At 49.7% G+C, this 26,484-nt stretch overlaps 1 protein-coding gene across 1 annotated transcript in view; it reads left to right on the forward strand.

The window, feature by feature from the left end:
• WDR35 (WD repeat domain 35) overlaps nucleotides 1-26,484 on the forward strand; it is a 515,604-nt gene that overhangs the window by 469,162 nt on the left and 19,958 nt on the right. The window contains exon 27 of the mRNA XM_085610631.1: nucleotides 25,098-25,338. Within this exon, the coding sequence (XP_085466757.1) occupies nucleotides 25,098-25,338 (241 nt within the window). The remainder of the gene's footprint in view (nucleotides 1-25,097; nucleotides 25,339-26,484) is intronic.

Here is a 26,484-nt window from a genome sequence, read left to right on the forward strand (position 1 = left end):
CCTGGCGACCTACCCCAGGGCGTCGTGTATCATCCCGGCGGTCACGGATTCCACGGGGGTGCTCCGGTCCTCCTCTGTGGAGATGGCAGCGGCTTTTACCCAATTTTATTCTCAGCTCTACCGGGCCCGTGCACCGACTCTTTCCTTGGCCGCTTTACTCACGTCTGGGGGCGCACACCTCGCTCGGCTTCGGCCGGCCGAGTGGGAAAGCCTGGATGTCCCCATCTCCCTTGAGGAGATTGGAGATGCCATTGGGCGTACTTCCGCGGGGAAGACGCCGGGACCCGACGGGTTCCCCCAGGAATTCTACGCCGCATACAGAGACACCCTTGTCCCGCGGTTGTGCGCTCACTATGCGGAGGCGATTGAGAAGGGTTCCTTTCCCCCGGAGGCGGATATGGCCACGATCGTGGTCTTGCCTAAATCCACGCCACCGTCCACCGACAGGGCGGCCTACCGTCCCATTTCGCTTATTAACACGGACGTGAAGCTCTATGCGGCGATCCTGGCTCAACGGCTTAGGCCCTTGCTGTCGACCTTGGTCCACCCGGACCAATGTGGCTTCATGCCCGCTCGGGGCACCCGCCACTGTCTCCGCCGCCTCCATGTGGCCCTGGCCCACCGCCATCGGCTGTCCCCGTACCTCGCTCTCCTCCTCGCTGATTTCGAGAAGGCATTTGACTGAGTGGGGTGGGCCTACCTATTTGAGGTCCTGACCTGCATGGGTTTTGGCCCCCGGTTCGTGGGGATGGTGCGAGTCCTATATGCCCATCCCCGGGCCAGGGTCTTGGTCAATGGAGTGCTATCGAGGCCATTTCGGATCGGCCGGGGGACGCGGCAGGGTTGCCCACTGTCGCCCCTTCTCTTTGCCCTTGTGATGGAACCCCTAGCCGCCCTGATTAGATCTGATCCCATCCTTCGGGGCTGGGAGTGGCCTGGCCTGGAGGCCGACAAAATCGCACTCTACGCGGACGACGTCCTGCTGTATCTGAGTGACCCGGCGCACTCCGGACCCCGTGCCCTCTCCATCCTGAGCCGTTTCGGCCGGGCGTCTGGTCTATCCCTCAACTCGCGGAAATCGGTGCTGGTCCCGCTGCACCCATCCAGGGAGTGTTTTGACTGGCAGGAGACCATCCCTCTCCGCCGGCTATCGTTCCAGTACCTGGGTATCTGGGTCTCCCTCCTCCCGGAGCTGAGCTGGGCACTCAATGTCACCCCCCTGGTGAAGAAAGCCAAGGCGGACTTGGTGCGTTGGCACCAGTTGCCTCTCAATCCGCTAGGGAGAGTGGCCCTCTATAAAATGATGATTCTTCCCCGGTTTCTCTATGTGCTGCAAAACACCCCCTCTCCTTTCCGCGCCCTTGGTTCCGCGAGTTGGACGCAATGGTGACGAGATTCCTCTGGGGCAGCGGGAGGCACCGGCTGGCATTATCGACGTGCCGCATACCCACCTTTGATGGGGGCCTGGGCATGTCTGACCTCTATCTTTATTATCTTGCCACTCGCCTGCTGGTCGTACATGACTGGTTTGGGGGGGGGGTTGGTCTGACCCAGCCTATAGGGTGGAACTCGGTGAGTTGGGCTTCTCCGGTATCCAGGATCGCCTGTATGGCGCGTCCGTCCCCCCCCTCTTGCCCGGATATCACCAGGGCCGTATTCTTGTCCTGGCGAGCGGCGCTCCGTCATACCCGCTGGACGGGGAGGCTGACCCGGGTCACGCCCCTGTGGCACGGGACATGGCTGCGTGAGGTCGCGGCGCTGGAAGGGTTTCGATCGTGGGACTCAATTGGCATTTCCCAGCTGGGGGACGTCTGGCGGGGCGGGCGAATGTGTTCCTTTTCAGAGCTGCAGGCGCGCTTCTCCCTCCACTCCTCCCAATTCTTTAGATACCTCCAGCTGCGCCATGCTATACGCACCCACACCCCGCTGGACATCCGGCTGCCGGACCACAGCCCCCCGGAGGCTCACGTTATGCTGGGCAACTTGGGGAGGGGGGGGCGTTTCTAGGATTTACCGCTCCCTCGTCAACTGCACCCCTACGTCCCTTGAGGGCCTTAAGGAGCGCTGGGAGGGCTGGGTGGGTCCCCTGGACGAGGCCGACTGGCGGGACGCCCTTATGGCCCCCCGCTTGGTGACGGCCTCAGCTCGGCTACGGCTTGTCCAAATTTATTACTTGCACACTGCTTATCTCATGCCGGCCCGCCTACACGGCGCGGGCCTCTCCGGGGATGCGGCTTGCCCCCGCTGTGGCTCCGAGCCGGCTGATTTTCTTCATGTGGTGTGGTCCTGCCCGGAGCTGGAGGGGTTCTGGAGGGGCATTGAGTCCGAGCTTACGGAGGTCCTGGGGTGGGAGGTGCCGCATGAACCTAGACATTCCCTACTGGGCATCACGGATGGATTGGATGGCACGCGCTCAGAACACCTGTTCCTCATGACGGCCTTGATGGTGGCTAAACGAGACATTGCAGCGGCATGGAAGCAGCCACAGCCGCCAACCGTAGCTAAATGGGGCGCCGGGGTGGACTGGTGTGCGGCGCAGGAGCGGACTCTCTATCAGGCATGCGGCTGTCCCAAGAAATACCGGAAGGTGTGGGGGAAATGGCTAGGCAATATACCTTAGCGGAGTGGGTTGGGGGGGGGGGAAGGTTTTGGGAGAGGGTGGAAATGTGATGCGTGGTGGGGACTTGGAGGGCCAGACGTTTCTTTTTGTTGTACTGCTAAAAACAATAAAAACTTGTTTATCAAAAAAAAGAATAGAGTGCAAAAAGAAGAATTGATGGACAGAATGCAGAACAATGTCATACATTCACCCCAGTACAGAGACCTGGGCCTAAATCCATCGTTTTTTTTGCTCACCATGCCATTCCAGTTTGGACCCAGCCATATGCAAATCAGTCTTGCCCCTGCGCCCAATGGGAACAGTCCAGCCTGAACTGCCAGGCCAGGTCCTCCCTGGACTGGAAACAAGAATCTTAGGACCAGTTTCAGGCTTTCAGCCCTCATCAGCCAGGATAGCTCGACTCCAGTGGCATGGAGGGCATGGGACCCACGTCTGGGCACACACGTCCCACTCTGGTGACAAATGCAAAAAGAACAATTGATGGATGGAATGCAGAACAAATGTCATACATTCACCCCAGTACAGACCTGGCTTGGCATTTCGGTCTGGACTGTTCCCATGAGGCACAGGGTCAAGACTGATTTGCATATGTCTGGGTCTGAACTGGAGTGTCATGGAATTAGTTAGGAATTAGCATTTAAAAAACCTTGCAAATTCACTTAAAAAACCATAGGTTTCACACATGTTATAGTTAGGTGGATATTTCACTCGTAAACACCCAATGAAATTCCACCATTATAGTTAGTTCAGATAACTATAACTCGCGCGACCGCCACTCTATCAAAAGGATGATGTCATCAGTGATGTCATGAGTGATGTAATATGTGACGTCATGAGCAGAGGATTGCGGGCGCGCATGTTATAGTTATCTGAACTAACTAGAACGGTGGAATTTCATTGGTTTTTTACGAGTGAAATATCCACCTAACTATAACATGTGTGAAACCTATGGTTTTTTAAGTGATATATATATATATTCACTGAAAAAACCATAGGTTTCACACACGTTATAGTTAGGAATTAGCATTTAAAAAACCTTGCAAATTCACTGAAAAAACCATAGGTTTCACACATGTTATAGTTAGCTGGACATTTTACTGATAAAAAAACAATGAAATTCCCCCGTTATAGTTACTGTAGGCAACTATAACTCACGCGACCGTAATCCTCTGCTGATGCTAATACTGTATTTAGACACTTATTTGCCCATGTCTTCTTCCATTAAATTTTAGCTATACATATATTACAAATATTTTTTTTTCATAAAGACACATATGTCATCAGCAGAGGATTACGGTCGCGTGAGTTATAGTTGCCTACAGTAACTATAACGGGGGAATTTCATTGTTTTTTTATCAGTAAAATGTCCAGCTAACTATAACATGTGTGAAACCTATGGTTTTTTCAGTGAATTTGCAAGGTTTTTTAAATGCTAATTCCTAACTATAACGTGTGTGAAACCTATGGTTTTTTCAGTGAATTTGTACGGTTTTTTAAATGCTAAGTTACTTTACGCCATTCGTGGCGTGCGCGCCCACTTAACGCAGTTCGTTCCGTGCGCGCACCGTGCGCGCACAGTGAGAACGCGGTGCGCTTCACGCACCGCGTGCCCACGTTACGCTAGATGGGCCATGAACGCACGATGCGCTTCGCGCACCGTGCGCACATGGAGGACATATGATGAGCATCGTTGTGACAGGTAAAATATATGTTTTGCTTTGCTGAGATATGCCGTGCACAAATGGTGCCCTTCGGGCACCATTTGCACATGGGGTGGTGAGAGTGTGGATATTTTTTTATTTTTTTTATTATTTATTACCGTACGCGTACGGTAAGCGTAATCGCCGAAATTTTCGAAAAAAATAAAATTGCCTTTTTTCACTTGGGGGATCGTTGGGGACTCCCTCAATATGGCTAGGTGCTTGGGAGCTGTCTAAACAGCCCCTTTACATGTTTTTGCCCTTTGTTTTTCAATCCCCTGTCAGAGTGCGAGAGAGAAAATGGCGGCCGCCGCTTCCTGGTTTCGACCGATTCAAATGTTTACTAAGATCTATCAGCCAATCAGAATCGCGCTCGCGCACGTCACCGTACGCGTACGGTAAGCGCACCGTAAGCGCACCGTAAGCTGGCTCAGATATATATATTGATTTAAAGGCTATTTTCTCAGGAACTACTGAACAGATTTACACCAGACCTACAAAAGGCACTTCCTTGACCTGAGGACTACCTCTCTGCCAAATTTCAAGGAACTCTGTTCAGCTGTTCGGGCTGTAGCTGTGTCTAAAGGTCCTATGGAAAAATGCATGGGAAAAACGCGTTTTGGGACCCCCCTTTTATCTCAGCCCCCGCTTGACGAATCCCCCCGAGACTTTCAGGGTAGGAGCGGAGCTCAGCGCCCCACCTATTTTGAAAATTTGGCGAGGATTCGTCGACCGGCGCCAAAGTTATTCAAAATAGAATGTTGCGCTTTTCCTATGGAAACAGGGTCCTAACTATAACTACCTACTGGCGACCGCCAGTAGGTAATATATGTATATAATATGCATATATATACATATGCAGCCTTAAAACATGTTACTAGGCTCAAACTGCCACAATTGCATTGTAAATCTTTTTACATTCGAAATAATAAAGAAACATGCATCATGATATTTTCCTGATACAGATACAGAAAACTGCTTTCAGTTTGCTTTGAAAAACTCAACCTTTATTTTCAAAGGTAAAAAGGCAAGATCATAGAGGCAGATTAGCCTAGAGAGGCTGCATATAGAACAATTGGAAAAATTGGTGCCGTGCCTTTAAGACCTCCAGGAACCCCCAGGCTCCCATCATGCACCACAGGTGGCATTTGGGTCAGTTCTTTTTTCCGGCTCCTTCTGTGAGGATCCTGGAGCATTGAGCTCGCCAGTTGGTGGTTTTTATCACTAATTTCTGGTCTAAAGTGGAATTTTTTAGTTTCACTCAACGTTTTTAGTACTTGGCTTACTAAATCCTGATGTTTTTCTGATTTTTGTCTATTTTTTCCTGTCATAATGCCGGCCTTATTTAATAAGTGCCCCGCCTGTGGAAAAAAGATGGCTAAATCAGACCCACACTCGGTCTGTATTGCTTGTCTACCTTCATCTCACAAGGCAGACCAGTGTTACTACTGCAGCAAGTTTTCAAAAAGAACCCATAGGGAAAGGGAGAAGATTAAACTGCACTCTAGGCAGGAGAGAGGAAAAAGTGCAGCAAGTGGCAGAGATCAGCATCCCTCAAAGAAGCCCTCCTCTCAAGCAAGGCTGGAGCGCAAAGAGAAAGGTGAGAAAAGAAAACAGCGGTCTCACACGCCGTCGAGGGACAGATCGACTTCCAAAATACCTTTGTGCTCCGAGTCTGCGTCGAAGTCGACGTCGAGGCGTCCTTCGCCGTCGAAGAGAACGACTTCAGGTGAGAAGTCCCATCATAGGCTGAAGTCGACACCAACTCGTAGGCGGTCCAGGTCTGGCTTGCCTACGACGGCAGGCAGCCTTGGCTCGACGTTGACACATCAACATCGAAGCCCGCCGTCGAGAGTGTCCGTGGCGGCGTCGAGAACACCACCGTCGTCGAAAGGTCCACACGCATCGACGTCGAGTCGACCACCGAGGGCCTCGACGCCGGTAAGGCACAGTCGCTCGCCAACGACGCGTCAGCACAGGCATTCGCCGTCGAGACACATGACGTCGACACATCCATCACCGAGGAGGTCGACGGCGAGGAGGTCGCCATCGAGGAGATCGACGTCGAGACCTCGCACATCACCCTCTGGATCTAGGAGGTCAGGATGATCGCGGTCCATATCGACGGTGAGAAGATCGACTTTGAGGAGATCGACGTTGAGCAGATCGCATTCCAGTCACAGGTCTCCTGCCAAGAGACCTAGGCCGACGTTGAGAGACCGCTCGACGCAGAAGGACGTCCAAGTCGTGACATCCAGGAGTGTCTCTTCCTCCCCGGGACTTCAGATAGTGCAAGTCACTCCTGAAACCTCACCAGTTCCGGCTCCAGCCCCTGCAACTAACATCTCCCCGAGATGGCTGGGGGACATAAGGGAGTGGAAGATTAGAAAGATAACAAGACTTGTACTTACTCCTAGCAGATCCAGATCTCCTATAATACAATCAGTGCATTCCTCTGAGAGACATGAGCGACGTGCCATTCCAAAAAGGTCTCCATCTTTCAGGAGACGAACCCACAGATCTTCTTCGTGGTCCTCAGACTCCAGACCATCAAAGGCAGACTACTCTCCTACTCTTTGTTCCTCTCCACCGAGTAGAATATCGCCCATTGATGATATTGTAACCTTCAATGAGGTCTTCTATACAGGGGATGCGAAGCTTCATATTGAGATGCCTGTATCTACTCCTGCAACGTCAGTCATCTTCGAAAAACACTCCATCATAGGTCTTCTTCTAGACCTTTGCTTCCCCTGGTGCCTGGCCTGCTAGAGCCTGCTCTACAGAAATTCCTAACTCCAGCATTGGTGGGGGCAGCCCCGTGGAGGATCACAAAGAAATACAAGGCTCCTGAGCAGGACCTGCTTTTTCTGAGAGCTGACGCTCCACCGGACTCGGTTATTGTGTCAGCGGCACGGAAGAACCAGACAGGGGCAGCTTCATCTGCAGTACCCCCAGATAAAGACAGTCAGGCCATGGATTCCGTTGGCAAGAGGATGTGCAACACCTCAGCATCCTATATGAAGGTAGCCAGCGCCTTAGCCTTACTGGGTCGGTATGACCGTTCTCTGTGGGACTCTCTCTCACGCTTCACAGAGAAGCTGCCAAAAGAAGACAGACGGGACTTCCTGGAGGTCCTTCATGAAGGGTGTCTGGTGGCCAATCAGGTCATCAGTGCAGCAGCTGATGCATCTGTCTTAGCTGCCCATGGATACTCACATGCGATTTGTGCCCGTAGCTCTGCCTGGCTGAGATTGACGGGTTTGAAGCCAGAGACTCAACATTGTGTCCTCAATCCTCCTTTCAATGGGACATCGCTCTTCGGCTCTCATGCTGATGACGAAATGTCCAGGATGAAGACCGAACTGGACACGGTGAAGGCGGTTGGGCTCGAGAAGAGGAAGGATTTCAGGCGACGCTACCACCCCTACGATCGACGCCAATACCAACAGAGGGTTCAAACCCCTCAGTGGTCCTCCCAGCAACATCAGGGAAGATCACAGTCCAACCAGCGTCGTCCTGGCAGGGGACGAGGAGGGAACTCCAGACAGTCTACACCTGCTGCCAAGCAACAACAGAAGCAGTGAGTGCTTGATTCCCCTAACTCCGTTACCCACTCAGGTGGGGGAAAGTGTCCGTTTCTATCTGGAAGAGATGACCAAAATCACACTAGACAAGTGGGTGTTCAATATTGTGAAGAATGGGTACTCCATCAGGTTCAAGTCCCCTCCACCTTCTATTCCTCCTCGAAAAACTGTCATCCATCGCATAAATCTTCTGAGAGAAGAGGTATCCGCTCTACTCCTAAAGGAGGCCATCGAGGAGATTCCATGGCAACAACGTCGACAGGGGATCTATTCCCGATATTTTGGGGTCCCAAAGTAAGGTCCAAACAAGGAGTTCAGGCCTATACTAGATCTCAGGCGTCTCAACAAAATTCATTCTGAGAGAGAGGTTCAGAATGCTGGCATTACATCAAATAATCCCGCACTTACATCAAGGGGACTGGATGTGTTCTATGGATCTTCAAGATGCCTATTTCCACATCCCAATCACTCGAAAGCATCGGAAGTTTCTAAGATTTCATATTCAGTGAGACCACTTCCAGTTCACGGTCCTGCCCTTCAGACTGAAGTCGGCTCCTCACATTTTCTCAACGTGCATGGCAGTAGTAGCTGCAGTCTTGAGGAGGAAACAAATCTTCGTCTACCCTTACCTAGACGACTGGCTTCTTAAAAGTGCGTCTCCAACTCTTCTGCAACAACACCTCGCTTACTGCATTCAGCAACTGAATCAGCTGGGTCTGCACGTCAATTTAAAAAAATCCATCCTCAATCCAACACAGAGGATACATTACCTGGGCGCTACTCTGGACACGGTAAACGCAAGAGCGTATCCTTCGGAGGAGAGACTATCATCCATTCTCCGCAAGTGTCAGACCCTCTTGAAGAGCCCTCATCCCACGGCCCGGTTTTATCTCTACTGGGGTCGATGGCCTCGTGCATTTTTCTGGTCCCAAATGCCAGACTTCACATGAGACCCCTGCAGCAAACTCTGGAGGATCAATGGTCTCAGATTTCCAATCGCTGGGAAGACACTGTAATCATACCTCTATCTGTCCGGTTCTCCATCAGCTGGTGGATGCAGCGGTCTCATCTCCTGATAGGAACTCCTTTTCACGAGGAGCTTCCCAAACAGACTCTGGTGACGGACGCGTCCCTTCAGGGATGGGGCGCTCACATGGGGTCCCTGCAGATACAAGGACTGTGGTCAGAAAGAGAACAGCTATACCACATAAACATGCTGGAGCTCAGGGCGATTCATCTGGCTCTCAAGGCGTTCCTTCCAACAAATCGACTGCTCTGCTTGTTCAGACGGACAATACAACAACGATGTATTACTTGAACAAGCAGGGGATCACCAGGTCCAGACCCCTGTCTCTGGAAGCACAAGCGATTTGGAAGTGGCTTCTAGCACGATACATGAAGATCTCAACGTCCAAGCGGACAGCCTAAGCAGGCATTTTGCAGAAGCGCACGACTGGGTGTTAAAACAAGAAGTAGCGCAGGACATCTTTCGCAGCTGGGGAACACCAGACATAGATCTCTTCGCGAATGCAGAAAATGCAAAATGCTGCGTCTTCGCCTCCAAATACCCACAACCAGGCTCCAAGGAGAATGCTCTGTTGATAGACTGGTCAGAGACATTACTCTATGCCTTTCCACCAGTTCTCCTCATTCCCCTGGTGATCAGGAAACTGTACGAATCCAAGGCGAAGATGATCCTGGTTTTGCCAGACTGGCGTCGCCGATGGTGGTACCCGGACCTTCTTCATCTGTCCAAAGTACCACACAGGAGGTTACCATGTCATCCGGATCTGCTGACCAGGGTGGGTAGCAAGGTGTTCCATCCCAACCTGCCGTCCCTGAGGTTAGCAGCATGGCTCCTGAGTTCATCCAATATGGACATTTAGGTCTCTCTCAAGACTGCATGCAGATCTTGAAGGAGGCTCGGAGACCTTCTACGAGAAAGTCTTTCGCTTTTAAGTGGAAGCGTTTTTACATGTGGTGTACTGCTGAGGGTCATGACCCTATTCGAGGTCAGGAACAGGTACTGTTACCATACTTACTGTATTTGGCCAAAGCAGGTTTGCAATATTCCTCCATAAAGGTTCACCTGGCACCGATAACAGCATATAGAAAGTCCCCCTCTCAGGCTTCTTTCTTTCAGATGCCAGTTGTTAAGGACTTCCTGGAGGGCCTCAAAAAGGTCTACCCACCAGTTAGGTCTCCATCTCCTTCCTGGGAGCTTAATTTGGTTCTCTCTAAGTTAATGGGTCCACCATTCGAGCCTATCCACAAAGCCTCCCTGCAACATCTTTCATGGAAGACTGCTTTTCTCGTGGCAACCACATCTGCTCGCAGGGTGAGCGAGATACAAGCCGTGTGCTCTTCAGAGCCTTATCTCATTTTTCATGCGAACAGAGTGGTTCCGAGGTTCCTTCCTAAGGTGGTCTCGGAGTTTCACATCAACCAATCAATCACGCTTCCTACTTTCTTTGCGATCTCTGTCGCTCCTGCTGAGAGAGCTTTACACTCTCTAGATCTAAAAAGAGTGTACAAAAGGCGGACAGGTTGTTTGTTAATTATGGTCCATTGAACTCTGGTTTTCCTGCCTCTAAAAGGTCCGTTGCTAGATGGATAGTGTCATGTATCATGTTATCCTATCAGCTGGCACACAAACAGCTCCCGGGCAAGCCGAGGGCTCATTCTACAAGGGGAAAAGCCGCTACGGTAGCGATGTCTAGAAATGTACCTATTCAAGAAATTTGTAAAGCAACCACATGGCGTTCGATTCACACTTTCGCCCGCCATTTCTGCCTTGATTCTGACACTCAAGCAGATGCTGAATTTGGACAAGCATCCTTGAGAAATTTGTTTGGGTAATATATATTTTGTAAATAGGTTATGATATGCTGGTATTGGTCCGCAGGGTATGGGCTTGCTACTCTTTTCAGTGCTTATGACTATTGATGAGTATCCCCTGGAAGAGAAGGATAAGTTACTTACCTGTAATCCTAGTTCTGTTCCAGGGGTGTACTAATCAAAGTCATAAGCAACCCTCCCTCCTCCCAGGACGAATACCATGGCCATATATATATGTGCCGGTTACCCATGCTGTGTTTACACTGTTATACGCCGAAAAGAACTGACCTGTCACCTGTGGTGCATGATGGGAGCCTATGGGTTCCTGGAGGTCTTAAAGGCACGGCGCCAATTTTTCCAATTGTTCTATATGCAGCCTCGCTAGGCTAATCTGCCTTTATGATCTTGCCTTTTTACCTTTGAAAATAAAGGTTGTGTTTTTCAAAGCAAACTGAAAGTAGTTTTCTTTATCTGTATCATGAAAATATCATGCTGCATGTTTCTTTATTATTTCAAATGTAAAGGATTTACAATGCAAGACCGCTGCAACGTGGTCGAAACGCATCAGGCTGGACACTTGTCTGTGCACTATGGGTGCTGCTTTAATTTATCTGCAATAAAAATGTCACCTTGAGGAATGCACTGTGGTCTGTTCCTGGTTTCTTGCTGAGTATTTGGGGAGTCAGGACTTTGTTTTTTTCATATATGTAGATATATGCATATTATTTGTTATTGCTCCAGGGTCCCCGCACGTGGGCGGAACTATTCAGTGCTTATGACTTTGATGACTATACCCCTGGAAGAGAACTAGGATTACAGGTAAGTAACTTATCCTACCCAGAAACCGGTCCCAGGATGCTCGTTTCCGGTCCAGGGAAGGCCTGGCTTGGCAGTTCGGTCTGGACTGTTCCTATGAGGCAAAGGGTCAAGACTGATTTGCATATGGCTGGGGCTAAACTGGGGTGGCATGGTGAGCAAAAGAACAATGGATTTAACCCAGATCTCTTGACGGGGGGTGAATGTATGATTTATTCAGCATTCCGTCCATAATTTGTTTGCGTAGCACTTTAAGAATAGAGTGGCCTATTAAGTACTGCGCTAGCATTCCATCATGTTAGAAGCAGAGTCTTATAGATTATCTGACAGGATTATGCTCTTTCTATTCAGGACTTGCCTCATCCAATTTTCTCTGTTGCACTGTCGCCACAGATCAAATACTCCCATTCTGCAGCAGCAATTTCTCATTCTGGTGAGCAAAAGGGACATGGAATTGGTCCTGGAGAACAAAATCAGGCACAGTGTTACTCCTGTTACCTTCTTATTCCTAAGAATGACTGTGGTCTCAACAGCATTCTATACCTTTGTGTTTGGTATACCATTCTTCAGAAGGAGACGTTCAAAATGCTTTCCCTTGCACCAGTTTGCTCAGGAGCTGGAAGACTGGAAGGTGTATTTTGACTTGGAGGTGTACCAATCCTGCAGTCTCATTGGAGATACCTCTTTTTTGGTGGGCTCCTTCTACAATGAATTTATGGTTCTACCATTTGAGCTAATATCGTCCCCTCAAGTTTTCAGAAAAGTGATGGTTAGTGGAAAATCTTTGTAGCTTGGGAATTGCAATATTGCATGCTTTATTGGTGTCTTCACTCCCAGTGAAGCTAGCACTTGGGAGTCCTGATATACAGCATTCATATTTCCAGAGAAGCAGCTTGAGATCTGCAGTGGTGGCTGGAGAAAGGCCACATACACAAGCAGGAGTCCCTGATTTCTTCCACCATCAGTGCCCGCAGTAGTGACCAATATCTCCCCCTTGTTTGGAGAGGTCATCTCAATGCATTGGATATAAAAGACCTGTGGTCTCCTGCGGAGCAGAAATTTCATATCAGCCTGTTTGAGCTTTGGGGGCAATCTCCAGGTACTCAACACATTCTTGTCTCCCATCCACGGTCATTCAGTTCAGGTCCTGACGGACAGTATTACTGTGATGAGTTGGTGGCATGGGCTTGCATCCTCTATAACTGGAACCATTGAAGCTGTGCTTTGTGCTCAGGCTCACAACGTCTGGCTGGTTGTGAACCTGAACGGGCAGGCAGACAATCTCAGTGAGCATCATCTAGCCGATCATGAGTGGTATCTTCACCCGGAGGTAGTACAGTTCTTCTTCCCCCTATTGAGAAGGCCCCGTCGTGGACATCTTTGGCATTCATAAGAACACACAATGTCTCGCTTCTTTACTCTACAGTTCCTGCTGCAGAGATCCCTTGGTGACTGTGAGAAGTTGGCCTGATATATGCTGTCCACTAGTTATAGTGGGCACCTTGAATCAGTCCAAACAACCCCTTATTGGTTATAGGTTAAAGACAACCTTTATTGAAAGTTATCTTAGTCAATCAATCAATCAATCAATCAGAGTATTTGTAAAGCGCGCTACTTACCCGTGAGGGTCTCAAGGTGCTGAGGAGAGGGGGGGTGCTGCTACTGTTCGAAGAGCCAGGTCTTGAGGAGTCTTGTGAAGGGGAGTAGGTCTTGGGTCTGCCGTATGTGGGTAGGGAGGGTGTTCCAGGTCTTGGCGGCGAGGTAGAAGGATCTGCCGCCGGAGGTCGTTCGTCGGATGCGGGGGACGGTGGCGAGGGCGAGGCTGGCGGAGTGGAGCTGGCGGGTGGGGGTGTGGAAGCTGAGTCTGCTGTTCAGGTAGGCTGGTCCGGCGTTGTGGACTGCTTTGTGTGCGTTGGTGAGGAGCTTGTAGGTGATCCTCTTGTTGACGGGGAGCCAGTGTAGGTCTCTCAGGTGGGGGGTAATGTGGCTGCGGCGGGGGACGTTGACGATCAGTCGGACGGAGGCGTTTTGGATGCGTTGTAGTCGTCGTAGGTGTTTGGCTGATTTCCTGCGTAGAGTGCATTGCCGTAGTCCAGTCTGCTGCTGACGAGGGCCTGTGTCACCGTTCTTCTTGTTTCAGTCGGGATCCACTTGTAGATCCTGCGGAGCATGCGGAGGGTGTTGGAGGAGGAGACGGCGTTGACCTGTTTAGACATGGAGAGGGAGGAGTCGAGGATGAATCCTAGGTTGCGTGCATGGTCGGTGGGTGTTGGTGCTGTTCCCAGTGTGGTTGGCCACCAGGAGTCGTTCCAGGCTGAGGGGGTGGGTCCGAGGATGAGGACTTCCATCCTGTCTGAGTTCAGCTTCCGACGGCTGCTCCTCATCCAGTCGGCGACGGCTTTCATTCCCTCGTGGAGGTTGGTTTTGGCGGTGTGTGGGTTCTTGGTGAGGGAGAGGATGTGCTGGGTGTCGTCGGCATAGGAGATGATGTTGAGGTCGTGATGGCGGGCCACTTGTGCGAGGGGGGCCATGTAGACGTTGAACAGTGTCGGGCTGAGGGATGAGCCTTGGGGGACGCCGCAGATGTCGGTGGCTTCGGATCGGAAGGGTGGGAGGCAGACGCTCTGGGTTCTGCCGGAGAGAAAGGACGTGGTCCAGTCAAGGGCCTTCTCTTGGATTCCGGCTTCTAGGAGGCGTGTCTTTAGAGTGCGATGGCAGACCGTGTCGAAGGCGGCTGACAGGTCCAGGAGGATGAGGGCTGATGTTTCGCCGTTGTCTAGTTGGCGCCTGATGTCGTCTGTGGCGGTGATGAGGGCTGTCTCGGTGCTGTGGTTGCGTCTGAATCCGGACTGGGATGGGTCCAAGATGTTGTTGTCTTCCAGGTGGCGGGCCAATTGTATGTTGACTATTTTCTCGATGACCTTTGCGGGGGCAGGGAGATGGGCCGGAAGTTCTTGAGGTCCTTGGGGTTTGCTTTGGGCTTCTTGACGAGGGCGTTGATTTCGGCCTGCTTCCAGCTTTCCGTGAACGTCGCTGTTTCGAAGGAGATGTTGATGAGCTTCCGTAGTTGGGGTGCGATGGCTGCGTCTGCTTTGTTGAATACGTGGTGTGGGCACGGGTCTGACGGAGATCCTGAGTGGATGGAGTTGATGACCTTCCGTAGTTGGGGTGCGATGGCTGCGTCTGCTTTGTTGAATACGTGGTGTGGGTATGGGTCTGACGGAGATCCTGAGTGGATGGAGTTCATGACCTTGCGTGTCTCGTCGACGTTGGACCAGGAGGTCAGGCGGTTGGCGCTGGTGGTTTTCACAGGGGAGGTGGAGTCTGGCGTAGTCGGGGCGGTCGTGGTGCTGAAGCTGTCGTGGATGTCAGCGATCTTGCGGTGGTAGAAGATGGCTAATGAATCGCACAGTTCTTGTGAGGGCGGGATGGCGTTGGCGCTGGGGTTGGAGAGTTCCTTTACGATGCTGAAGAGCACTTTGCTGTTGTGTGCGTTGTTATCCAAGCGGTCTTTGAAGGAGGATCTCTTGGCTAATCTGATGAGGTGGGGATGTCTGCGGGTGGCGTCCTTGTGGGCTGCATGGTTGTCCGGTGTGCATTCGTGGAGCTATATCTTCTCCAGTTTCCGGCATGCGCGTTTGGAGGTCTTGAGCTCGTTGGTGAACCACGTGGCTCTCTTGCTGGCTGGGCTGTTGGGGGGTTTCTTGAGCGGGGCGAGGGTATTGGCGCAGTCGTCGATCCACTGTCTGAGGCTGTGGGCTGTGGCGTCTGGGTTGCTGGGGTCGGTGGGTGGGTTCTGGGCGAGGGTGGTGATCAGCTGGTCTTCGGTGACTTTGCTCCAGCAGCGGCGAGGCAGCTGTTTGGTGCGGTGGTGCGTGGTTGGTTTCTTGAAGGTGAAATGGATGCAGCGGTGGTCGGTCCAGTGGAGTTCGGTGGTGTGGTCGAAGGCGACGTTGGGGCCTGTGGAGAAGACTGGGTCCAGCGTGTGGCCGGCGGCGTGGGTGGGTGCGGTGACGAGTTGTCTGAGGCCAAGAGTGTCGATCAGGGTGGTGGATTTGGCATCGTTGTTGTTCTCAAGGTGGAAGTTCAGGTCCCCGAAGAGGATGTAGTCCATGGAGGCGAGTGCGTGGGTGCTGGCGAGGTCGGCGATGGAGTCGCTGAACTGAGCCCGGGATCCGGGGGGTCTGTAGATGAGTGTTCCTCTGAGGGTGGTGTTGGGGTCGGTGTGGATCCGGAAGTGCAGGTGTTCGGCGGTGTTGAGGGTGTCGCCTGCATGGGTGGCGACCTTGAGGGTGGACTTGTGGACGATGGCTATTCCTCCTCCGATTCCGTTGGTGCGATCCCTGCGGGTGATCTTGTAGCCGTCCGGGATGGCTATGGCGATGTCGGACGCCGAGGAGTCGTTCCACCAGGTCTCGGTAAGGAAGGCCACGTCTGGGGCGGAGGTGTCGAGCAGATCCCAGAGCTCGACGGCGTGTTTGCGTGCGAAGCGGGTGTTGAGGAGTATGCAGCAGAGGTGGTTGGGTCCAGTCCTTGGAGGTTTGGTGGTTCTGTCGCAGGTGAAGCTGCAGGTGCGGCAGGAGAAGGGTCCGTGGGTCCGTTTCGGGGCTGCCTAGAAGCAGGTGTGGTTTTGGCCGACGTTGAGTGCGTGGAGAGTGCTGGTGTCTTAGTGGATTCTGGTGTCTCGGCGTTTGCGGGGTCCAGGGGTTCTGGTGCTGGGCGCGGTCCAGGCGCGGACGGGCGCAGACGGGCTTGCCTTAGGCGCACCTTTGGCGTGCCAGCGGCACGCCCGCTGCACACGTCCGCTGCACAGCTGCTTCGTGGTCTGCAAAGAGCGTTGATGGGAGGGAGGAGCTGCTGGGTGGCGGAAGCGGGGCGGCGAATGGGCTGTCAGGGGGGCGGGGCCGCAGGGAGGCAGCGGCGGGAAGAGTGCGGCAAAGGTGACCGGCTTAGCAGCGGCTGGGACTGGGGGCAGGCAGAGGCAGCAAGCGGGCAGGCCATGTCAGCTGGCAGCAGGAGACAGCAGCAGGAGACCAGGGTGAGCAGCGGCGTGGGGGCGACCTAACCTGTAGGCAGGGTCAGAGGTCACTTCCTACGCTGCTACGCGTTCTCCTTAAGAGTGCTGATGGGAGGGAGGAGCAGCTGAGTGGCGGGAGCGGGGCGGCGAATGGGCTGTCAGGGGGGCGGGCCGCAGGGAGGCAGCGGCGGGAAGAGTGCGGTGAAGGTGACCGGCTCAGCAGCGGCTGGGACCGGGGGCAGGCAGAGGCAGCAAGCGGGCAGGCCAAGTAAGCTGGCAGCAGGAGACCAGGGTGAGCAGGCAGCAGCGGCGTGGGGGCGACCTAACCTGTAGGCAGGGTCAGAGGTCGCTAGTGGTAGCTATGGAGAGCAGCCTTCAGGCTAAGTCTTGAAGGAATGTAAAGCAGCTTGTTTTACCAGTCTATAATCTCTTGAGTCACTAAATGAAAGATATCCACACCACGTATATATATAAAATATATGTATTTATTACTAAACACACCCTCCTAGTCTCTTTATGAGACTAGAGGTCAAAACACATAAGTTACACTTCAATAATCATAGTAAAATAGCACAAATACACGTCAGGCCCTAGGGGCGAGCCAAAACATATACTAAAATAGTGGTATAAGAACCACGACTTAACTAGACACAAGGCCTAGAGCCTATAGAATTGCTGGGACCCCAAGGAACCACCCAAGGTAGTGACACAGGGGACCCATGGGGGCCGTGTGCAGTGTGTGAACACAACTGCAAACTCCCGTTAGCTTCTATGGGGAAAGTCGCGGTTAGATTTTTAAAGATTAGGGACACTTAGAAATGAGTCAGGACCAAACCCTTTTGGACTTAGGAAGTTCTAGGGCTAGCACCCATGGGAGCACCGGAGTACTCGTGTTACCTCAACCCAGGGAAGCCGGGTGCATAGGTGTCTTTTGGTGTCGGGTCGCGTTGTCGATTTCAATGGGAGCTGGCGAAGAAGTGCTGCTGCCGTGAAGATGCGAAGTGTCCGAAGAGATCCAAGCCTGGATCGAAGATGAGAAGAACCTGAAAGCAGAGGGGACAGAGTCTGGGTCACTAGCCAGTGACCAGGAAGGCAATGAGCAGGTGCCCACCGATGTCGGGTGATTTCAGGTGAAAGAGGTGAAGGTTGACTTTTCAGCCACGAGGACCAGGAGGTGTCGAGGACGACCAGGAGCTAGATTCGAGCTGTCCCACGAAGGATGTCGAGTGCTGCAGCGTCGGTGCCCGGATTGGACACAACAAGCCTTGGCAACAGCAACCCACGCAGAAACGAGAAAGATGCTTTGGTGCAGACCAGCAAGGTCTGTAGGACTCACCACTTGGTTGGGAGTCAGGGCACGTCTGGAGCAACCAGGGAAGCCCAAGGAAATGCAAAGTTACCCCCTCAAGGACACACCAGTCAACAGACCAGGGATCATGAAGGGACCTCAAGACGTAACACAAAATGGCAGCCCACGGGTCACTCGGAATGACCAGGCCGACAATCTTCAGTGGATTCAGTGCTCGAGGTGGGGGCTACAAGTTAGCCCAAACACGAGAAGAGACGTCGAGAAGTCAATGCACTTGCAAAAGTGCACGGTGACCAGGAGTTCCGGTTCCACGCTACTCACGAGGGCTGCGGGTCTCAGCTTTTCTGGGGACTCTGGTCGGCCTCTGGGATGTCTGGAAATCTTCTTCCTGGGCTGCAAATACTTCGGAGTTCGGCGGGAGCTTTGGAAATACAGACCGGCAAATTGCTTCGTTGGTGCCTGCCAAGCAGGGGAGTCACTCCTTGACCCCAAGGGAGATTTTTTCAGTCCTCTGGTCTTGAGCAGAGCATCTAAGGTCCAGGATTCAGCATCAGAATTTCGTCCAGGGTAATCTAAAGTTCTGGTTACAGAGGCTCCTTACTTATACCTAAGGAAGGGGTTGGACTAGCTCTGGGGACCCACCTATGGGAGGGTTTGGAAAGAGGGGTGGCTACACCCATTTCCTTTGTCCAGTTTCGCGCCAGAGCAGGGACTGGAAGCCCCTGAACCGGTCTGAGCTGGACTATGCACAGGGACACCAAATGTGCCCCCAGTGCAGGACTTCAAAGCACTCAGAGAGTGCTCCCACCCAGCCCCAATACACATAATCCTGTCTGGGAGGTGGTTACACCTCCCTGTGACAGGAAACCTATTGTCCAGGCCTCCCCTGCCGGAGTTTCGGTCAGCAGTTGGAGGCCAGACTTGTGTCTGTGGCTGCAGCATCCATTTTGTGATTCCAGGGCTCTATTAAGTGTCTACCGGGTATACCAGTGCTGCCATGTCTCTCCCTCTAGAACGGTGGGATCATACGCCCACACCAGTTACTGGTGTGGCGGTATGAATCCAAGGTGTTTGACACCAAACACGACATGTTTCCGTGCAGCCAGTCCAAAGTTAGCATTTACCGTTCGGTTATAATGCACTTAAGAGTATATGGTCAGGCTGCACTACTGACAACCCCGGAGAAGAGATTCCGAAGGCCGCAGAGGGGCTCAGCTCATGCCTGGGGACCCCCTCACATATAACCAAGCACCCTGCCTTCAGGATTGATAAGGCCTGCCATAGGGGTGACTGATAGGTTTGTATGTGCAGTAAATGGTGAGATATAGTGAACCTATATCTCAGTAAGGGGTGCATGCACCACCTTACCCAGGCTGCAGTAGCAGAATGTGGTGTCATTTGGGGTGGCATTCCACGGGTGGCATAATACATGCTTCAGCCCCTGGTAGGCCACTGGGGTACCTATGCCCTGGGTACATAGTATACCATATACTAGGGACTTATAAGAGCACCTCAGATCCAATCTGTAATGTACCTAAAGTAGATGGAATCATTTTAGAGAGAAAGCAGCTAGGCTGGGGCCCTGAATAACAGGGTCCCAGCCAGACTAAAGTCGAAAAACAGTGAAACACCAGCAAAAAGTGGAGGTAAACATGTGAAGCAGAACCTACTCTCCTACAGTGACCATTTCAGTATGAGGTGGGACTTCCATCTCCTCTACCTTGTTTCCCACACCTCACTGATTCCTCGGGTTCTGAGTAAGCTGCCAAGTGCAGATGATCTTGGTTGTGACAGCTTAGCTGTGGAGGGTCTGATACCTGGATCGACTCCTTCCCTTCCGCTTCCACTTAGGGACATCCTCTCCTCTCTCATTGAGCAGGGCAGGTACAGCATCCAAAATTCCAGAGTATCCCCCTCCCCCCAATGCCTGGATATTGAGCAGGGCAATCTGACTTCTTTTGATCTTCCTACTGATGTGGTGCCTGTGATTTTGTCAGCCCAAAATCTGTTTATTATTATTATTACAGTTGCTTATAAAGCGCAGCTGACACCCTACGGATAACCTGGCGCTATGTTAAGATGTTAACTGAATGTAGAAAGAACTATGGCCCCTGCCAGGCGGAATTAGCAGGGAACTAGAGAGCAGGCCCAGGGATAGAGCCAGGTTTTTATCCTTTTTCTGAACTGCAGAATGTTATCTATCTGTCGAATATCCAATGGAAGTTTATTCCAGAGGCGGGGGCTGCCGTACAGAAAGCCCGGCCTCCTGATTTAACTTTCTTAACTCTATGCACCCTCACCAAGTTTGCCGAAGACGAACGAAGCATCTGAGGGGGAGCATACCAAATACATTTTTCCTGCAGGGATTTAGGTCCATATCCATGTTCGGCCTTAAACAAAATGCATAAAGCCTCAAATTGTATTCTCTGCAAGACTGGCAGCCAATGTAAATCAGAGAGTGCCAAAGAGGCAGAGGAACGACGTGATCGTCCCAGTACTGTCTTTGTGGCCATGGTCTGTATTCTCTGCAATCTCTCAATCAGATACCGCGGAGAATCCAAAAGCAGAGCATTGCAGTAGTCCAATCTGCCGAGGATAGTACTCCGAACTATCAGTGTCCTGGCCTCCAATGAAAACATCCGAAACATTTTTCGAAAAGCCCTAATCAGACTGAAACAACTCCCAACTGTCTTGTTGATATGTTTCTCTAATGTGAATTTGTTATCAAACATGACTCCCAGATTACGCACAGCGTTACTGGGAGCCAATGGGGCACTAGCAGCAGTTGGCCAGAAGTTAGATGGAAATGTAGGGGGAATTCTTCCCGCTGCGCAATATAAGATCTCTGTTTTCTCACAATTAAATTGAAGGGAATTCTCCCTAAGCCAAGTCGCTATATCCTGCAGACAAGCATGAAAATCTATTAAAGAAACTGATTGCTCACCTTCTAAGGACAGGATAAGCTGGGTATCATCTGCATAATTAAATAAGTTGACATTATGAGATCTTATAATTGCAGGTAAGGGACTCATGTAAATATTAAAAACGGATAGGGCTTATTGCCGATCCCTGTGGGACACCATGCAGTATATTAGAAAACTTAGAGCGAAAAGGAGGAAGGGCTATTGCTTGTTGTCTGTTGGATAGATAAGAATAAAACTACTTAAGGGCAGTGCCTGTCACTCCCACCTCTTCAAGCCTGGACAGAAGAATCCCATGGTTTACGTATTGAACGCGGCAGACAGGTCAAGAAGAAACAAAATGGCCGACTGTCCCCTGTCTGCTCGCATTCGCAGAACGTCCATAACGGTCACCAGAGCAGTCTCTGTCCCATGGCCAGGGCGAAAGCCAAATTGTACCCTATCCAAGATGTTATTTCTTTCTAAAAACTGGGAGAGTGTTTTACTAACCACTTGCGCCAGAATTTTTATTGGATAAGGTAAGAAGGAGATCGGTCTATAGTTCTTCAGACACGCTGGGTCGAGTGTCGCCTTTTTCAACAAAGGTGTCACCGACTCCTGCTTCCAGCAGGCCGGCACAGTGCCATTCATCAGGGATTGATTACAAATATGCCATAGTGCCGGAAATAATTCCGGAGCCAGCCCCTTCCAGATTTTATGTGGCAATGGATCCAAAGGAGATCCAGAGGATACTCCCATGGCCATTTTTTCAAAATCCCCTAAAGAAAGCATGTCAAAATGATCCAGGGAGTATAATTTCCCCCTCTCAACCTGACTCACTGAGTGTGATTCCTTGGGCATATATCCTGAATTTAGGCCATTAACAATGTTACTTATCTTGTCCTCAAAGAAGATTGCCAGTCTATCACACAGTGCCTGACTGGGCACAATCTCGTTCTTTGCGCACTCTGGGTTAATCAGAGCGTCTACAGTCCTGAATACATCCTTAGTACTGTTTTGTGCCTTCAGGATAGAATTAGCAAAAAACTCTGTTTTAGCTATCACAATTTCATTCCTATACTCCACTATGGCTATCCTCCAGGAGATTTTATCCTTCTCAGTATAGGCTCTACGCCATTTCCTTTATGCTCGCTTACAGCCAAGTTTCAAGGTTCTATGTTTTTCATTAAACCATGGGGCTGACGGTCTGCCAAGTTTTTTATGATTTTTTAATGGGGCGATTTGATCTAGCCCAGTGGTAATATTATTGCAGTAAATTGCATAATTCTCCTCCACTGTCTTATTAGTGTCGTACTTCTCAGTGGATACAAACACCGGGAGAACCTTTGCCTTCTTTAGAGGGCCCTTCCAGTCTCTACTTTGGAATTTTCGGTCAATCTTATAATTTGAATGATTTAATCCAAGATTGTACAACTGGAAAATTATCAGATGATGGTCCGACCAACACACTGGTAAGGCCTCAATTGGTCCCATTATTTGTTCATTAGAGAACACTAGGTCCAGTGTGTGTGTCCCCCTGTGGGTGGATTCCGTAACCCACTGTTGTAGGTTAAGAATTTCACAAGCTTGAATAATATTGTGATATCCTGAATCTAGTATCCCATTCGGCAATAGGTTAAAATCTCCTACAACAAGCAGTCTGGAGTGGGACAATGCCAGATTACTCAGGACTTCAATAAATCCTTGTTGAAAGAGGGGACTGGCTGTTCCAGGGGGTCTGTAACTGACTAGACCAGTCAGAAGTTGTCCCTTGGGCTCTTTTATTGAGGATCCCAAAAGTTCTATCCCCTCCAGTTCCTCAAAATCAAGAGGTAGAAAGTCCCAATTATCTTTAAAGATAATCCCAACCCCACCTCCTCGACCACCCAAACGAGGTTTATGGAGGACTTTATATCCAGATGGACAAGCCATACCCAGCTCCAGGTCTGAACTAGGATGTGTCCATGTTTCAGTCATAAACAACACATCCAGTTTGTGCATTTCCACCAGTAATTGAATATCCAGATGGTGCTTTGGTAGAGACCTAACATTAAGCAACCCACACCACAGGCCATCTCTTTTTATAAAATCAGATTTCAGCCCTGCAGTCACATCTAGTCTAACCCTGCCTCTCCTGCCTCCTACTACCCCCAACTCAAGCAGCTGTTCTCTTGCATAGACATACCTTCTGCCTTCAGCGGCGCGCCTCCGCTGTGCGGCCACGCCTGCGTGCTGTATTTATGGGTGTGGGGCTAACAACTAGACCGGTGACCTCAACGTGGGTGGGTCCGCTCCAACAGGCGGGCACCGCGAGGTCAAAATGCTGGTGAGCACAGGAATTAGATTCTTTTGAATTTTACGAGCAGTTCAACAATTTTTATTAAAAGAGCCAACACAATACAATTTTTAAAAACAGAGTTACTTAAAAGTGCAAAAAGTGCAATAGCAGCAGCAAAAAAGGGTCTCACGCTCTCGTTTCACGTAGCGCTTAACACATCAGTCACCTCAAAACACGCTCCGCGGCCACGCCAGCGTGCTGTACTTATGGTTATGGGGCTAACAACTAGACCGGTGACCTCAACATGGGCGGGTCCGCTCTTACAGGCGGGCACCGCGAGGTCAAAATGCCAGTGAGCATAGGAATTAGTTTCTTTTTAATTTTACGAGCAGTTCAACAATTTTTATTAAAAGAGCCAACACAATACATGTTACATTATTCTAGACGTTTGTCTTGTTTTGCTTCTTGTTGCACCAAGTCAATATTTAACACGCTTAAGGCACGTTTATCTGATGTGTTGCACTTTCCTTGGCCCAGCAAAGATTTGCTGGGGCCATTAAGGTTTTTTGTTGGTCTTTTCCCTTTTCTTTGTTTACCAAATCAGGTGTTGTTTAAGTGTCTTGTATTGTCTGAAGCAGTTGACCCACTTGTTCCCCCTTCTCTCTTCGTAATGTCTCAGTGTGATTTTAACCTGGCGCTCACATTCTTAATGGGTTTTCCTTTTGAGTCTGTGCACAGTTTGCAGCTGCTTACCTTAAAAACGTTGTTCTTGGTTGCTATTGCCTCAGTTGTGTGCATTAGTGAACTGCAGCCTTTACCTGTTCATTCTTTTATCACATTTTTTAGGACAAACTGATTTATAGAACCAAGGCTTCTTTCCTACAAAGGTAGTCACGCCATTTCACCTGGGTCAGTGCCTTACTCTGTTGACATTCTACCTACCTCCTCATCGCACTTAAGGGGAGGACAGACAGCACTTCCTGGCTCCTTGCTGGGCCCTCAGTTTTTACATTGAAAGGACCCTAAAGTACCAGATTGATGATCAGCTTTTGTTTTGCTATATTGGTTCCCAAAAATGGCGAGGTGATTCAGAAGTGGACCATTTCCTACTGGAACATGCAGTGCATCAAAAGTGCTACATCTTTACCAGAAAAGAGTCTCTCCAGGATATCAGGCCTATTCCACCACAGCCGCTCTTCTTTGGCATTGTCCAGGGGTGTTTCTGTTCTGGATAGCTGCCGGGTTTGCATTGTGGACTGCCATCCGTACCTTTACCAGACATTTGGTTATTGATACAGAGGGGAGGAACCTGCAGATAGAAGTATTCAACAAAAGGAAAAGTTACTTAGCTTTGGTAATGATATTTTTGGTGGATACTCTTATATACCTGCAGATTCCTCTCTGACACCCCATTCCGAGGAGTTGTTATGCAATTTTTAATAAGCTCTCAAGTTATTGTTGATAGCTACAATTCATGTCAGCTTTTATCAGGCTCATCTCTGCTTCGGAGCGCGTGGTAAAAAAGCCAGGAAACTGAGGTCAGTGCACCAGAGTAGAGGTACCTTATGCAACTCTATGATGTAATATGCAGGGTGGTTCCCAATGCCAAGGCACCATCTATCACTGCAGGAGCGTTATTTCATGTTTATGGACTCACTCTGCGCCTGGAGGAGATTCAAGAGGAGAGGAGCCTGCAGGTAGGTAAGAATGTCCACTAGAAGGATTGCTACTGAAGGTAGAAGACTATTTCTCCGTGCCATCCATTACAAGGATGTCCTTTACATAGGACTGATGGAGGGAAGGATAATCGATACAGGATTCACTAAAGAGTAAACATTCCATATTCTCTAGCCTAACACCAAAATCTATTTTAAAGAGCTGCAAAAGATATACCTATATGTAACATGTTTACTAATCCTAAAACACGTCTCTATTTTCTTTTGTTTGCTTATATAACCTATGAAGTAAATTCCAGTATTGTATTTTACCTTGGCCATGTTTAATATACCTTTCATTTTTTATTTGTAAATTGAAGGCCTCCATTTGAGAGATTATGAAGACATTATACCTGCAGTTGAAATATATTCCCTGTTAGGGCTCTGCTCCTGTGCAAACCGAGCATTTGGAACATGCTCTAAAGCATTTATTAAGCTTGAATCTCTGGAGACACTAAGCTCTGAACAGAGGCAGCATTATGAAGACCTTGCTCTCGAGATCTTCACCAAACATAGTCCTAAAGATACCCGGCCACCAGAACTGGACAGCCTTCCTGAAGGGTGAGACTTTATTCCCATACTGTGGATCTTTATGTTACAGAAATAATTGTATTATAGTCTGTGCAAACTGAACACCTGTATGTATAAAATAGTTCTACTTATGTGCCTCCGTTTTTTTTTTTTATTTGTTTATTGGTTTAACAACATCATTATACATTGTAGACTGACAACATTTTCTTGTCTGACACCACTTTCGTATCTAACGAATCATTAAACAAATTATACATTACATACAAACTGCTCTTTCTTTTTGTTGACGCAGTTCCAATTCCACCATAGGGGATACTACAGGCTCCCCTCGATATTTGTTCCATTTTTCCCACTTACGATCCCATTTTTTTGGGCTTCCCCTAGTTACAAAAACCTCCGTTTCCACCAGCATGCATCTATCTAGCTCCGTCATCCATACTATGTGCCTCCATTTTGAAAAATAAACAGTATTTCATTTTACTGATCTCTTGGTGATACGAAAAAAATCACAGAAAATATAAAGCTTTTAATACATGTTTCCAAAAATGGCACAACAGACAATTGTATCCAAGTGTTTTTTTTTAATTTACAGTTTACACACTGGTGATAGTGACAGTTTTTTCAATCTTTGGCTTATCAAAGTGCAGCATATTGGGCCAGATGTATGAAAATGCTATTTTGAATTTCCTAAATAGCGATTACATAGGAATCGCTATTTAGTAAATGCAAAATGATGTGTATGAAATTACCGATTTCTAATAGCGATTCCTAGAGAGTAGGAATCGCTTTTATGAAATCACAGTTAGGAAATCTCATGGGCCGGATTTGCATTCCTTAAAAAGTGCTTTCCAATCAGGAAATCGCTATTTAGGAAATGCTAAACCAAGGATGGCTATGGGCATAAGGCCCCTCGCAATGCACCCCAGAACTAGTGGTGCACATGTAGAGCACACATATGCCCTAGGGGCATGTGTGGGCTCCAATGCACTTTAAAAAAAAAACGCATCTTGTGGTGCTTTTTTTTTTTTAATTGCACGTGGTTACCATCGATTTTGAGTCAATGATAATTAGATTTCCCATTTAGGAAATGCTTTGTGCATGTGCTAAGAAATCGCAAATAGGAAATCCTTATTTGCGATTTCCTATTTAGAGAATTGCAAAAATCAATTTCTACTT

The sequence above is a fragment of the Triturus cristatus genome, chromosome 6 (assembly GCF_964204655.1).
Source record: "Triturus cristatus chromosome 6, aTriCri1.1, whole genome shotgun sequence".
Lineage (NCBI taxonomy): Eukaryota > Metazoa > Chordata > Amphibia > Caudata > Salamandridae > Triturus > Triturus cristatus.